This window comes from Leopardus geoffroyi, chromosome D2, assembly GCF_018350155.1.
Source record: "Leopardus geoffroyi isolate Oge1 chromosome D2, O.geoffroyi_Oge1_pat1.0, whole genome shotgun sequence".
Taxonomy (NCBI): Eukaryota; Metazoa; Chordata; class Mammalia; order Carnivora; family Felidae; genus Leopardus; species Leopardus geoffroyi.
The window spans coordinates 55,343,945-55,360,099 of record NC_059334.1 but is presented as its reverse complement, the minus strand read 5'-3'; the positions used below and the strand labels follow the sequence as shown (position 1 = coordinate 55,360,099).

Genomic DNA, 16,155 nt, shown 5'->3' with positions numbered 1-16,155 from the left:
GTAATTGGTTTCCTGTTACTGAACACCAGAGAGTGCCCAGGTTCTCACTATTATTAGTAAAGCTGTGGTAAACATCGCTGTGTAGCTTTGTTGTCATTTGGGATTCTTTCTTTGGGCTAGATTCCCCGAAAGCACAAAGGGATTGAGGTGGATAGCTCTGGATGTGTTACGTTCAAAACAGTGATAACCGTTTACAGTGTTACTGGTGGGAAAATGTCAGTGCCTTTGCCTCAGCTGAGTGTTGGTGTTTTTAAATTTGTGGACTAATTTAAGAAGTTAAAAAAAAAAAAGACATTATTTGAATCTTTTTTTTTTTTTTTTTTAAAGCTAATCAGGTTAAGTGAGCATTTTCTTATAGGTTTGTTTGTTTGCCTTTTTTCTTCTGGGGATTATTTCTTCATGCTTTTTAAATTTTTTTTCCTGGCAGTGAGTATGAGTATACTATAAGATAAGGATATTAACCCTCTCTATTATGTTTGCTGCAAATCATGCATTTTTAAAGACATAATGTAACATATGATTACAAGTTGTCACCCAAATTCTATTATCTGAAGCTCAAATAATATTGCATTTTTAAGACTTGAAACTATTTAGGGGCTGTATTTCGCTTATTGGCAATTTTGTTGGCAGCATCAACTTTTTATGTTTGCTTAAAGGCTCCATTTAAGTATAAAAGGTAAAACGTGATTGCAGATGTATTGCAATCTTTTATAATTAGTCTTCTAGCTTCAAATCTGACCCATCTCTGGGAGAGGCCTGGGATGAGAGTGTGATGATTTTAGTGGGCACTTGGGCATGGGATTCCTGAATTCTGTGATTATAAATTGGTCTTGTTAAAATGAGTTCCTTATCATCACAACTTTTTGTGGCGATTAAAAACAAAACTAAGGGGCGCCTGGGTGGCTCAGTCGGTTAAGCATCCAACTTTGGCTCAGGTCATGATCTCAAGGTTCGTGGGTTCAAACCCCGCATCGGGCTCTATGCTCACAGCTCGGAGCCTGGAGCCTGCTTCGGATTCGGTGGCGCTCTCTCCCTCTCTCTCTCTCTCAAAAATAAACATAATAAAATAAAATTAAATTAAAACTAAAGCAAAATCCAAACCCTTTCATTTTTGTTGGGCCAGTGCATCTGGCATTAAAGGTTGAGGAGGTAAGGGAAAGGGTCTTAGTGGTGGGAAGAAACAATGACATGAACGACTTGGAGACTCTTCTTTGGGATTCATAAGGAGTGACAAATCTGGTACAGTGGAGTTTAGGGTTTATTGAATATATGGAGATGAGCCTGGGAGGCTCATCAGGACCTTGTCTTCATGGCCGTATGGTATATTCAGGAATCTGGACTTAAATTTTTAGACCTGCATTTCCCAAAGTGTAACATCTGAGGTGAGTTGAGAAGTATATCTTTGAACATTTGAAGATGTTAGCATTCATTTCTTGATTCTCTCTCCTGTGCAGAAATTATTCCTTTCTGTGGTCCCATAACACTTAGCTCAGATTGCTAGCAGAAGGGTTACCCATCACATTGTATTTCAGTGGGACATGTGTGTCACCCTAAAATTCCGTGGTGGCCTCAAAGACTGCAGCTGTCTGATTCATGCTGGTCTCCTCTGGGCTAAGCACCATCCTGGGTGCATAGCAGGCATGAAAGAAATACTGTTTGAACAGTGTCACCAGGCCAGTGTTTTAGGCACATTGTTCTTTCCTAGGAAGTTTGCTGTCTTTTTTCTGTTTTCTCTGTACTGCCCAAGCCAGCCCCTCTGAGTTCACAGGAGCTCTGTGGATCATTTTTCCTGTGGGAATTTGACACAAAAGAAGTCGTCTTCCCCTGCTGAAGCCACAGTGTGGCACTATATGGGCTGTATAGGGTGGTTCTGAGGCTGATCAGGCCATTGTAACGGTCAAGGAATAAGGAGGTGGAACACAGTGGTGAGTATGAGGATGGAAGCACAGAGGTGGCTGAGGTTATGACTCACGAAGAAGGAAGAATTGATCAGACCAGGCAGCTTGTCAGGTGTGGGGTGGGAAGGGAGTGACAAGGAAAAGAGGAGAAAACAGTGTGTGAGGGACAATGCACCGTACCAGATGTTGGGGTACGGAGAAGAGGGGGACCCTGCCTTACCAGAAGGTGCTCACTGTCTAGCGGGTTCCATGAATGAGGCCTGATTGGAGGAGCAGACACAGATGGGAAGGCAAAGTGGGGCAAGATGAGTGAAGGACTCAGCTGGCTCTTGCAGCTGGTTATCAGGACTCGGTGTTCAGTGAGTAATGGAGTGCTATTGAAAGGTTCTAATGAGGGAAACGGCACTTCCAGTCTGTGCATCGACTGTGGAGGGCTGATTCTCATCTGGAATTCGCCAAGGGGCCAAAGGCTGAAGATGGCCTGAGGAGGAAGAAGAGGGATAGGGGACTTAGTAGAAGGGGTAAAAAGACCAAGAGAAACTTTATCTGAATCCGTTTTTGCACCCCAGTAAGGATATGGATTAGATTTCTGGTTTAGGAACCTTTGTTTTGTAGCCACAGAACCCAACCATCCCAGGAAAACTCAGGAAATTATAAATGAGTGAAATCAGTAAAAGCACAGCCACCATGGTTGGAGTGAAAGGTGGGGAACTGGTGGGTGGGTTACGTGCACTGTGGCATGAGCGTCCTTCCAAAACAGGCAAGAAACCAGGGAAATGGGCTACGTAACCTGGCATGGATCCTTCCAGCTCTCCCATTCCAGATGAAATCCTCAAGGAAAAGAGCATGAAGAAGGAGAGGGATGAGGACCCAGTGCAGGGTCTGCTAGGTCTTTAAACTCCTGGAAGAACTATGGAGGCCCTGTTCTAGAAAGAAGATCCTCATGGGCTGACGTAAACCAATCCATGGTGACACTTAGAAATCAGGACCTGGAAGTTTTATGGGAGGAAGAAGGAGTTAAGTGTTTTAAATTCAGTGGAAAGGTCAGCGAGGCCCCGACCAGTGCAGAAGCCAGTGTTGGGCTTGGCCGTGTGTGCACTGGAAACCTTTCTGAAGGCCATTTCAGATAATTGGTTAGAGCGGAAACCAGTTGGAGAGACTCCAGGAGGAAATGAGAGGATGTGGGGGATGGCCTTTCTGATGTGTTTTCCTATAGTTCCCTCTCCAGAAGCATGGCTCTTTTCACAAAAACTGTGTGTTTGTTGTGTTTTGAGCCCCCAGCTGTGTCATGGGATTCCAGACTGAAGTTAATGTCAGGGTCGAGTTTATCCTATCTTTCTCCCCTTGAAAGGAAGTGTTAGCGACTCAATGTTTATCCTTTCTGGCTTTCTGAAGAACCTTCTGCACCCTCTCCAGCAATGTAGAGTGTGCATTTGAAGAGACATGACCATTAATAGAGATTAAGAAGAGGATGAACTGTCAAAAAATTGGAGAAATTTGGCTTTGCTGGTGGGTCAGCAAAGTATAAAAAGCAATAAGGCTAAGCATTTATTCTGGGGCTTTGTGAGCCATCACTGTTCTTTTCAAGCCATTGGAAGGAAGTAGCTGCAAATATATCAAATCAAGTCCCAGATGGGGTTCAAAGCCAGAGTATGGTTTGGTTGGGATGGGGAGCTAGCTTGCTTTTAGGCAGCTACTGTGGATTTAAGGAGGATCCTGGTTATCTTGAAGTGAAGACTCCAAAATTAGGTTCTAAAGGCTGACTAGAGACAGGGACAAAGTTCATGACTGAACGCCATGAGGGTGACACAGTGTCTCTCCTATGGAAACTTAAAAGTGTGTGTGTGTGTGTGTGTGTGTGTGTGTGTGTGTGTACACATGTCCTTATGTACATACGTGGAGAGAAACAATAGAAGCCAAACACCGTGGGCACAGGAGAAGCTGGAGCACCCTGTGTGAGAGGTCAACCCGAAACTCATTCTTTTCCCAGAATCTTTGCTGGACCTTGAGTTCATTTTTACAAACTCAATTCTTCCCTTGTTATATGTCCCCGAACCATCCATATAAGGAAGGACCTTCTTTCCTTCTCCAATAAACAAGCCATATTTAGTTATTGGATCCTATTTGAGCTGGAAGCATGAGTATAATTTTTGCTTTTTAGTAATTATTCACTCTGTGTCATCAAGACTTATGTCAGAATTACAGGGTCATGGAATTAGGGAGGGACCATGCGGAACCATTAATTATCCAGTTGTATTCTTAACAAGTCTGGCTACTTCACATCTTGTTCTTCTGTTGGAATGTCTGTGTTGATGCTGTGGCCCTTTAACCAAGTACTGTAGGTCCTGACTGCCCAAGGCATGGAATGGCCACTTGACCTTCGCTGGCCCACCCAAGCTGTGACACTGTGTAGGTTCCTGCAACTCACAGTGGGATCGCTGTCCGCCGGCAGCTGTATGGTTTTGTCACTAGGTGGCACTGTTCATCTTTTTGGCTTTTACCCAAAGGTGCCTGCTTCTTTTGGAGGGGCTTGTGAGAGAAATTCCAAAGACATGCCATCATGTTCTCAACCACATCAAACTCTTTACAGCTTAGTTTTTAAGTAAATATTAAGTGTCAGGGGGTTTTATGTAAAATAAATTCTCACATTCTACATATGATTTTAATAGCTTGCATTATTTCTAAATAAACTGCAGGGACTAGACTATGACTTTCAAGACTATGACTTTCAGACTCCGTTTGTGCACCTTCCTGGTCACATCCTCACCACCCTGACTCAGAGCTGTTCAAGTTGTAGAGACAAAACCCTTTACTGAGCCACATGGGATTCAGATCCAGTTGGCCTTACTTCAGGGGAGAGGAATGAAGATCCTCCTCTCAGAATGAAACCTTGGGACCCGCCCCCCCCCCCCCCTTCTTGTTCCGGTCAAGATTCTCGGGTTGCAGATGACCAGAAACTGCCTCTGGCTAACTCCAACTGAAGAGGGGGTTTGTTGGTAAGATCTTGGGTCGTTCAGATTTGTGGAGGCTGGAGAACTGCGCCCAGAACAGGGGCAGGAATTCAAGGAGGCTGAGTCGGATGGAATGAGAGCTGAAATCAGGCCCTGACACGGTCTGGATGGGATGTTGCTACAGTCGCTGCCGCCACTGATGAGGACTGGACACTGGGTGCCCTCCTTGGCACAGCTGCCACCGCCACCCTTGCTGCGGATTTTATTTTACTTTAAGTTACCCCCTCCATGTGTCACCTGCTGCAGATTCAGTCACCAAATGAGAGCCTGCAACAGAATCTCCTACCCAAAAAGTCTGTGTCCGGAGCCGCTGCTCACCTGTGCATGGTCGTTGTCACCTATTACTGTCATTCTAGTTCTTAAAATGTTCAAATAGTGTCCTGCCACTCTGGGCCCATTCTCCTTCCATCTTACAGTCCAACCACTAAATGGTTAACCCCTGGCATGGGGTTGGGGCGCAGCTCCCAGAGAGTGCTGAAGTGGTATCTTCTGTGGTTGCTGGGCACTTGTGGCAAAATGATGGTATTTGGGATATTTTTCCTGACCGTATGTACTTTAGATCAGTTTGTAAGCAAGTGTGGGGCTGACACTTAGAAATTTCTAGTATCTGTATTGAAAAGTATTAAGTGTGCAAAGGGCTACCTGTGTATGACAGTGATTTTCATCATGTGTGAGTTGCGGCATCTTTTTTGCTTGATTCAGAAGACATCTCCATTCATCTCTTTCCCAGCCCGAGAATGCTGTTGTGCCATGTACTTATTTTTAAGTTAAGATGAATTAAACTAAACTATACAGAGGGAATCAGTGCGTGAATTATGGACGGTGATTACAAAAAAAATATGATATAGCCATTAAATAATGGATATGATAACTGTGTAAAAATCAAGAGAAATGTTCAGGAAATCTTTAGTTTAAAAATTAAAACACAAAGCCGCCAGACATTAAGTTTACAACTACAAAAATGCTACTTGTTGAAGATAAAGGTTAGGAAGGACTATAAAGAAAGAAAATACATTTGATTAAGGTAGCTTCATGGCTGAATCAAAAACATGTCTTCAATCACTTTAAAAGTTGAACAAAACCTTAATGAAATTATTAAAGTTATTTTATAAATAAAAATGTTTGGGTGCCATGATGACAGCCTTTTTGGTTTTGGGAGGCAAACTGGGGTATCCTAAAACTGGGCTTGGGCACCACTGGGGTGTACAGAACACAGAAGGTTGTGTTCCTTAACTGAAAGAGCAAATGTTTCCACAGGTGGGGGGGAGGGGCGGCTGTTGAAGGTCACAGATAGTCTCAGGCGTATTTGACAGTGTCAGAGACAAGCTACCGCTTTTTCGGGCCGCAGAGGACTTAGAATGATTTCCTTTTTGCCCCTAGCATCCTACTCAGCTCCAAGGACAGTAAGCAAGGCAGCGGCCCAAGGCAGCGGTCCGTGTGTTACAAAGGAAACTAACACAGGTCTCCTTGTGCAGACCCTCAGACCATACGGTGGCCTTCTTATTACAGGAGTCATGAACTAGAGAGTTGATGTCCTCTCCCTCATTGCTTCTCACATTTTAAAGTGCAAAGAGACCAGCTGGGGATCTTGTTAAAATGCAGATTCTGATTCAGTTGGTGTAGGGTCAAGCCTGAGTTTCTGCGTTTTTAATAAGCTCCCAGCTGATGCCAGAACTGCTGGTCTGTGGACCACACTTTAAATAGCAAGGTTCCGTATATCCTGAAGGCTCGCTTTTCAGATCTCTTTCCAATATGTTCAGCTAGACCTTTTTATTCAAAATGTGTGCTTTGAAAAGTCTAGAATGTTGTTGAGAGATGAAAGACTTGCACAAAGGGACGGAGAGTCTATTCTCATGAATTGAAAAATCCAGTTTTGTTAAAATGTTAATTTTCCTTCAGCTGTATAGATTCAACATGATCCCAATCAAAAGGCCAGCACCGTTTCTATTTTGTTTTGTTTTTGGTAGAAATCGGTAAGATTCTAAACTGTGTGAAAATGTGAAGGATCTAGAAGGGCCAAAAATGATTTTGAGAAAAAATGAAGTTGGAAGACTGACACTACCTGATTTCAAGACTTAGGCTAAAGCTAGGGCAGTCAGATAATTAGTTATGGGTTAAAGTCAGATCAGTGGAACAGAAGAAAGTCCAGAAATAGACCCCCACATACGTGACTAATTCCCAAATTGTGGTATGCTAAGTGAGAGAAGCCAGCTGCAAAAGATTACATACACTGTGATGCCATGTGTAAAATGTTCTAGAAAAAAGGGTTAAACTATAGTGATAGAAAGCAGATCAGTGGTTACTGAAGACTTGGGAGGAGACCATAGTGTGTGAGTGAGTAGAATGCATTCCCACCTTGGGGCCCAGAGTGCACAACCTTCAGGTCAGTCTGTTTAGGTTCCACTCCCAATCTGTGCCCCTCTCTGTACCCCGGTCTCCTCATCTGTGCAAACTAATACAGTGTCAGTGCTTACCTTGTAGGGTCATTGGGAAGATCAAATGAATATATTTGATGCATCAAGAACATTTCCTTGTTCATAATAAGCTACGTATATATAGCTCATTATATATACGTAGCTTATTATTCTTTGATAATCAGTTTTTGTTGTGATTTTACCTCTTTCTCACAAAATTTGGTTCTTTCCTTCACCCTCTCCTTGATCCATGTGCATTCATGGAACTTGGGGTTTTTAATAGAATCTTAGAACTGGAAGAGGTCTTGGATAGTATCTTAACAAAGTACGGGTGACAAAATGGAGGCCAAGGAGGTTGAGTGACGTGCCCAATGTCATGTTCCCACGTAGCCAACCAAGAACTAAAGGCATGGCCAGGAGACTCCTCGTTCCGCTCTGTTTTATCAAGGATTATGTATGGTGTTTGCATTCTTAATGTAAACCATTGGGACTTCTTGTGAACCCACCATTCCTCAATTCTGTTGTGTCGGTGTTTGTTTTTCTGCAGAACAGTTCAGAGCCCCAGTTGCAGAAGACTTGTCCTGTTACCACCATGAGCTCTGGTAAGTCACTTTAAATCCTGTCTTTCTCTTCTGAACATATCTACAAAACTGGGTGGTTTACCCAGATTTCCCATCGACTCTTAAGGCCCCAAATGCATTTCATTTTTTATTTTTTGAGACCTGGGTAAGCGTCAAAGCTTTGTCGTAAGTCGTCATTGCTACCATCACCTTCGTTATTAATGATTTAATGAGCACCTGTTATGTCTTAAGAACTATGATCTACATTTCACATGCGCTATGTCCTAATTTTTATATATTTCTAATTTTTAAACAACTTTATTGAGATACAATTGGCATAAAATGAACTGCAGATATTTCGAGTGTACAACTTGATAAATGTTGACATATGTGTACACAGTGGCATTATTTAATCCCAGTGACTACAGCAAAAGTAAACAGATTGACCATAACTGCTCCAAGGAGTGAGCTGTTCTAACGTTTTCTTCATCGAGGCTGGAACAGCAGTTTGCTTACGTTTTTGCTATGCCTTTGGTAGTAACAATCAAGACCTAAGGAAATGAACAGTTTTTAGTATTTTTATTATTTATTTATGAGAGAGGGAGAGTGCACATGGGGGCACAGGGGAGGGGTGGAGGTGGGGAGAGAGAGAGAGAGAGAGAGGGAGAGAAAGAACGAGAATGAGAATCTTAAGCAGGCTCCACGCCCAGCATTGGACACAGGGCTCCATCTCATGACTATGAGATCATGACCTGATCTGAAATCAAGAGTTGGACGCTTAACCTACTGAGCCACCCAGGCGCCAGCCCGAGTTTTGAGTATTTTTAGTTTAAAGCGGGGATAGAAAGCACGGGCAAGGGAAGACAGAGAAGGGAACAGGTCCCCACTCGTTGTATAGCCAAGTACTGTCAGCTTTCCAGCCCAGAATTCAGGGCAGAGAAGTTTCCATCTGGAGACTAAGGCCCACCTTGGCTTCTGAGCATGCCCTACAGCCTCCTGAGACCTGTAGGCTGAGGGGGAGTTGGGCAGATGACCAAGTCGTAGCTCATTCAAAAAGGTCTCCTGGGGGTGCCTGGGTGGCTCAGTCGGTTAAGTGTCCAACTCTTGATTTCTGCTCAGGTCATGATCTCACGGTTCATGAGTTCGAGCCCCACGTCGGTCTCTGTGCTGACAGCACAGAGCTGGTTTGGGATTTTCTCTCTCTGCCCCTCCCCCGCTCGCCTGTGCGCATGTGCTCTCTCTCTCAAAATAAATAAATCTTTAAAAGAAAAAAGGTCTCCTAATTCTGCATTCTCTCTGGAGTGTTAATCTAATCTCTGTCCATTAAAAACAAGCCTTTCTCGGGAGCCTGGGTAGCTCAGTCAGTTGAGTGTCCCAACTTTGGCTCAGTTCATGATCTCATAGTTAGTAGGTTCGAGCCCTGTGCCGGGCTCTGTGCTGACAGCTCAGAACCTGGAGCCTGCTTCAGGTTCTGTGTCTCCCTCTCCCCGCCACCCCCCACTCCCCGCACTCTGTCTCTCTCTCTCTCTAAAATAAATAAACATGAAGAAAAAATAAAAATAAAAAGCCTTTCCATTTATTGACACACAGTGCCCTGTTAGCCAAATCCTAAATTGTGCAGGACAGCATGTGCTTAGGACAGAGGATGGCTCCAGGTGGAACAGTGCAGGGCCTCAACTTGGCTTCCTCACACACCAACTGTATGGCCTCTGGCCCGTGGGGGCCATGTCAGCATTCTCCTCTGTGAAATGGACATCATGAAAGCACTGGCCCGCCCGGACTTTGTGAGGATGAAGTGAGGCAGTGCTTCTCAAGTACTGTGCCCGCAGCATCAGCAGGGTTGGGTCCTCCGTTGTCAGTTCAGCTCACGTGTCCTCCTTGAGAGGAGGGGAATTCGACTTGTCTCTGATTCCCTGAGCGCTTTTGCTGCACATGCAGATGCCACACACTTTCTTTTTCCCTCCACGTGGACTTGGGTACCTCCAGGAGCTCCTGCTTTGTAACTCATTTTTTTTCTTTTTGTTTGCTTGGCTTTTTGGTTTTGTTGTCATTTAAAACAGGCCAGGGCTTTTATTTTTTATGTATTTTTTACTTTTCTTTCTTTCTTTTTTTTTTTTAACTTTTGCCCTAAAATTTCTGGCTCTATCAGAGTTCACCTAAGCTGGCATTGCCGCTCCTGGCACGCTTGACGGTAGAAGGAGGAAGAAGGGAGGGGCCCGGCAGGAAGGTGAGGGTGAGGATGGGCCTGCGGGACTTCTCCCAGGTTCGCCGTCAGGCGTGGTGCGAGAAGGCATTTCATAGAAAGAGTCCAAAAAATCCGGACCTTTTGGCCTGATAATCTCACTCTTGGGAATTTCCATCTTAATTCAGAGGAAACAAAAACATCACCCGCACGAAGGTGGGGAGTGAGCAGGTTCCTGATGTGCATTTGTTTGATGGAATATTATGCCACTATTGAAAGTGATCATGAAGGGCACCGGGGTGGCTCAGTCGGTTAAGCATCGGGCTTCGGCTCTGGTCATGATCTCACTGTTCGTAAGTTCGAGCCCCGCATCTGGGGCTCTGTGCTGACAGCTCAGAGCCTGGAGCCCTCTTCAGAGTCTGTATCTCCCTCTCTCTGACCCTCCCCTGCTCACACTCTCTCTCTCTCTCTCTCTCTCAAAAATAAATAAACATTAACAAGAAATAGATCGTTAGGAAGAAAGCAGCTGTGTAGAAAACATTAGTTTTAACCTTTGAAAAGAGAAGCATGAAAATGATGGCACTTTTTTAAAAAAATATTTTTATTTATTTAGTTTACATCCAAGTTAGCATATAGTGCACCAATGATTTCTGGAGTAGATTCCTTAGTGCCCCTTACCCATTTAGCCCATCCCGCCTCCCACAACCCCTCCAGGGGTTGTTCTCCCTGGAGAACCCTCCGTTTGTTCTCCAAATTTATGAGTCTCTTCTGTTTTGTCCCCCTCCCTGTTTTTATATGATTTTTGCTTCCCTTCCCTTTTGTTCATCTGTTTTGTCTCTTAAAGTCCTCATATGAGTGAAGTCGTATGATATTTGTCTTTCTCTAATTTCACTTAGCAAAATACCCTCCAGTTCCATCCATGTAGTTGCAAATGGCAAGATATCATTCTTTTTGATTGCCGAGGAATACTCCATTGTATATATATGCCATATCTTCTCTATCCATTCAGTAATGCATTCTTTTTATTCCGAGTTTGGAGGGGGCTGCCAGTCACTGAGGGAAGTGCTTTGCTCGTGTCATCTCCTTGCATCCTCCTGGCAAACCCACAAACATGAGCATGAGGTACCAGCCCCATTCTGTAGATGGGGAAACTGAGACCCTGAGAGATTCATGATTTACCTGTGATAACCAGCTAGTGTGTAGTGTGAAGTTTAGGCAAACCCAGGCTGTGGACACCAACACACGATGTCGCAGAGGTCTGAATCTGAGGCGATGGAACTATTTTGCATATTTTCTTCAAGTCTAGCTATATTTAATGAAAAGAAAGAAAGGAAAGGAAATACGTGGGGCCTGGCCTGGTGGCAGCTCAGAGGCTGCCCCAGTGCTAGCGTAGGGAGGCCTGAAGCAAGGCCTACGGCCCCAGAAAGGAAACAGTGAAGACGAACTGGGGCAGGTGCACGGGGAAGGGAGAGTTACAGAAAGAACAAGTCGGGTAATGCAGCTTCGGTTTCTGGCCTTCTTGCCAATGCCCTCCTTCCACCCATCCCTGAAATGTAGGTGCGAGGGAGATAATGGCATCTGGGAGAATTAGCCTTCATCTGTAGGTGGACAGGGCAGTGAGCAGGACAGAACCTAAGGGCCAGAGTCAGGAGGTCTAGGCTGCCAGCGGGGAGGGGTGGTGGCCCTGCTTGGGTCTGGATCCAGGAGCATCCAGGCTGGCCTGTCAGTGAGGCTGATTGTTGAGAGCCTAGGTAGGTGACCCAGTCTCAGCCAGATGAGCTACTGGGATTTGGGACAGGGCTTCAGGCCCAGCATTTGGGGAAATAGCATATAAGCTATTTCATATAGAATATATTTAGTTTGTATTTATAGAATATGTAGGAGACATTTTTTATTTTAAAAAATCAAAAATGTTTATCCCTGCTGGGGTCAAGAAGATGCCCTGTGGGATGGAGCAGACCCGAATTCAAACCGCAGCTTAGTGATCTTGGGCAGGCCTGGCATCCTCTGTGGACTTCAAATTTCTTACCTATAAGATAGGAGTCCCTAACTCCTAGCTCCAAGGGACTGGGTCTGAATTATAAAAATGAGATGCTAATTATGGAATGCTTAGCATGGAACCTCAGATCCAAGCAAATAGATATTTAAAAAGCCATAGCTGGGCGCCTGGGTGGCTCAGTTGGTTAAACGTCTGACTTCAGCTCAGGTCATGATCTCTCAGTTCATGAGTTTGAGCCCCACATCAGGCTCTCTGCTGTCAGTGCAGAGCCCGCTTTGGACCCTCTGTGTCCGTTCTTCTCTGCCTCTTGCTTATGTGCATTCTCTCCCTCCCTCCCTCCCTCCCTCCCTCCCTCTCTTTCTCTCTCTCTCTCTCTCTCAAAAATATTAAAGGAACACCTGGGTGGCCCAGTCGGTTAAGTGTCTGAGTCTTGGTTTTGGCTCAGATCATGATCTCACGGTTTCTTGGGTTTGGGCCCCACATTAGGCTCTGCACTGACAATACAGACCCTGCTTGGGATTCTCTCTCCCTGTCTCTCTGCCCATTCCCCACTCGTGCTGTCTCTGTCTCTCTCAAAATAAATAAATAAACTTTAAAAATATATTCAAAAATAAATAAAAAGCCATAGCTGTTATGATTCTACTTGTGGCTTGGTGGCTCCTTTGCTGTCGGGGGGCGGGGGTGGGGTCACTCCAAGCGCGCTGGTCACAGGTCTCAGGGTGGCGGGTTCTGTCTGCCCACCTGCTTGCCTTCTTGGGCCTGCCTCTGTCAATTCAGGAAGGGGGGACTTGGTGGGGGCTTAGGCTGCCGGTGGGTAGCTGGGGTCTCTCAGTGCCTCCAGCTGGGCAGAACTCAGAAACGTCTTAGCTGACCTAGAGGAAGTGACGTTTGAGGTGAGCCTCAAGGATGCATGGGATTTCCCCAAGGTAAGGAAAGAGGAGGAGGCATTCCTGGCGTGGGCCTTGCCGGTCTGGAAGTATTTGACATGCTGGTGGTGGGAGGTGCGGGGGGGTGGGGGGGGATGTTGTGAGGAGACGGGGGTGGCAGCAGCTGAGGAGGGAAATGTAGCAGGGAAAGGCTGGGACCAGTGGCTGGAGAGCCCAGAATCCAAGCTGAGCTGCCCAGGCTTTGTCCCTTGAGGTAGCTGCTGGCCACTGTGGCTTGTGGGTTTGCTTGCTTTTAATTATCAGAAAGGTCAGTTAATTTAAATATAATCAGGTAGGCCAAGGTACACGTCATCCAACTTACTAAAAAATTAGGTTCTTAACAATCATTTGTGCATTTGGGGGAATTTGGAATACATTTTTTTTCCTCATGGAAATAACTTAAATGAATGAATTCCCAGACTAAATCCCAATATTTTCATTTTCAAAACAGAGGTGAAATGCCCTCTACTTACAGTAGAGGGGTTTAAGAAGATACTATTGCATTGAGCCATTTTGCTTTCATCTGTCCTGCACCCTGAGGCTCTTTAACCCGGAAAGGGTCATGGTTAGATCAGGAGCTAGACGGTTCTCTCCAGACGTAGATTGGCAGTGGGCATAGAGAAGGGACAGAATGGAGGTGGGGCGTGGGGAGGCGGTGGTTGGGGAACCGTGTCATCTCCGGGACAGAAACCCAAGAGCCTCAATGGGGGATAGTGGGCAGGTGAGGAGGAGCAGTGTCCAGAGACATTGCAGGGGAGGGATAGCATGCCTTTGGTGACCGGGGATGTGGGTGTGGGGTGAAGGAAGGTGTCAAAGAACCTGAGGTCTCTGTCTGCTGACAGCTCTCACTCTGGATGCCCAGGGATGCGTTTGAGCTAGTCTTCGAGCCGGCTTGCCAGTGAGCAGCTAAGCTTTTGTCATTCGGGAGATACCATTTTGAGGGAATTAAGCAGATTTTTATTTTATTTTATTTTATTTTATTTTATTTTATTTTATTTTACTTTTTAAAAATTTATTTATTTTTGAGAGAGACAGAGCAAGTGGGGGAGGGGCAGAGAGAGAGGGAGAGAGAATCCCCAGCAGGCTCTGCACTGTCAGCACAGAACCCGATACGGGACTCAAACTCACAAACCATGAGATCATGACCTGAGCTGAAACCAAGAGTCGGACTCTTAAATGACTGAGCCACTCAGGTCCCCCAGGCAGATTTTTTTTTTCTAATGTCAGAAATGAAGCCACAGCAGGGAGGCAAGAGAGTTTGTCATCTTCCCATCCCCAAACAGCTTTTGTGTTCTCTCCTGGTTCGAGCCACACCACATGCTCAGAGTTCTCCCATGGTGCCCAAGGGGGCCCTCCTCAGGCCCCGAGAAAGCCTGCCTGTCCCAGCATATGTCACATCAGCAGGACTCAATAAATGTTGCGGGTACATAATCCCAAGCCTGTGCTCTTTGTGTCTCTTTCAGAATGTGATGTTGGTGTTTCTAAAGCCGTGGTGAACGGGTTGGCGCCAGGCAGCAATGGGCAGGACAAAGGTAAGGTCTTGAGGGGAAGCCCGACTGGTACCACAAAGCAGTTCTACGTGGAGCAGAGTATGTTGGGCCTGGGCCACTGGCCTGCCATGAGCAGTCACTGGTCGAATCAGGTCGTGAACTGGAGACCTGTTTCTCACGCCAACTTTGAGCATGTTCTTGCATCTCGTGGGTCCAAGGTCGCTCTTTTCCACTGTGAGGTGACATGTTAAAACCTCTCCCCCACTCATAAGATGTGAGTAACAACAGGTCAAGTACACCGACTGAGGCCTGTGTCACGCCTGGTGTGAATGGCATTTATCAGCCTGAAGTCTCTCTCACCCAACATTTTACTTTCACCTACAGTAAATAGTGACACGCTCACAGTCCTGACCCTGAGGCAAGACCCTCTAATGCTGAAATAAGTTATTTCAGTGGCATTAGTTTCCTGTGCATCTTCGATTTTCAGGTTTTAAACATTTTCGGACAAAAGATTTAAGTGTGAAGTGAATTATGGGTGAGATGACCTTTGAGGTCCCGTTTGCCCTGTGGTCTCTCATGGTCAGTGTCTCAACGTGGCTGCCCAAGTAGCCGGGCAGCAAGGCTCCCATGTCACTTCTGCAGTGTGTTGTGAGCAGAGTGGTGAAGTACCTTGCTTCTGCTGCTCACAGACAGACATCTCAGGAGGTCCATCGTCTTTATGGATGTGAGTGCCCTTATCTAGAAAATGAGGGAATTAGATGTTATGCAGTGTTTATTCCTGCTTCAAATTCGGGGTTTTAGTGATTCCATCTGTGCTCGTCCCAATACATTTTGTGGTATCAATGAGAGGGGGCAAAAGTCCTGTCATTGAGCATTCAAGTCAAAATGCACCATCTCTCAAAGAATAATTTCAGAAAGTGACACGTTTAGCCTTCGTAATTTCCTTCTGGTTCAGCCGAATATTCCTCTTGAGACCAGGCAAAGTGTAAAGTCAGGAGGAGCAGCCGGGAAGGGAAGGCATAGAGCACAGGAGGAGATGGGGAATGGGGGGGCCCAGTTGGTTTGGGGGTCATCTCCTCTGCTGCTCTATGCTCCTTGCCTCCCTGCTTCCCTCCCTGACCACCCCTCTCTCATGGTGTGGGTCCATGTTCTCAGGGCCTTGGACAATCTTAGTAAGATTTCATCCGAGTTACGCTTGGGAGCGTTGAGGGGCAGTGCCTGTGGCATGGCTCCAGGGGTGTGTTTAAGCATCCAGTGAGCATGGGGAGGGGTTGGGCCCTGATGCTTAGAAAACCTGTGGGGCCACCAACCCCATCCCCATGAATTCATCAGTAGAGGAGACTTCAGGGGTGTGGGAGAGGGTGGCAGGTGGATTCCACTCTCGACTCGGTAAGACTCAACCTTCATTTGGAAAGGAGGCAGCAGATGTCACCTGAAGGTGGTCATGGCGGCCTGGGGGAACTGAACAGGTCACTGAACCAGGTGCCAGGACATCTAAGCTCCAGCCTCTTCACCTAAAAGCTGGATGACTCTGAGCAGCTCCGAGCCTCTTGCTTTTTCCTCTGAAAATGGTAACAAAAATCCCAGGTGGTCATAAGGAGCAGGCAGTAGGATTGCTGTGAAAGCATCTTAATACATGTAATATTGCTATTATCTACTTAGTTGTTGATGGCCG

At 45.8% G+C, this 16,155-nt stretch overlaps 1 protein-coding gene across 50 annotated transcripts in view; it reads left to right on the top strand.

Annotated features, from left to right (window-relative positions):
* Positions 1–16,155, top strand: part of SORBS1 (sorbin and SH3 domain containing 1) — a 231,542-nt gene that overhangs the window by 103,807 nt on the left and 111,580 nt on the right. For all 50 annotated transcript variants that reach the window (XM_045438321.1, XM_045438318.1, XM_045438311.1 and 47 more), the window contains exons 3-4: positions 7,871–7,925; positions 14,454–14,522. In XM_045438321.1, coding sequence (XP_045294277.1) covers positions 7,916–7,925; positions 14,454–14,522 — 79 coding nt within the window. In that variant the 5' untranslated portion in view covers positions 7,871–7,915. The remainder of the gene's footprint in view (positions 1–7,870; positions 7,926–14,453; positions 14,523–16,155) is intronic.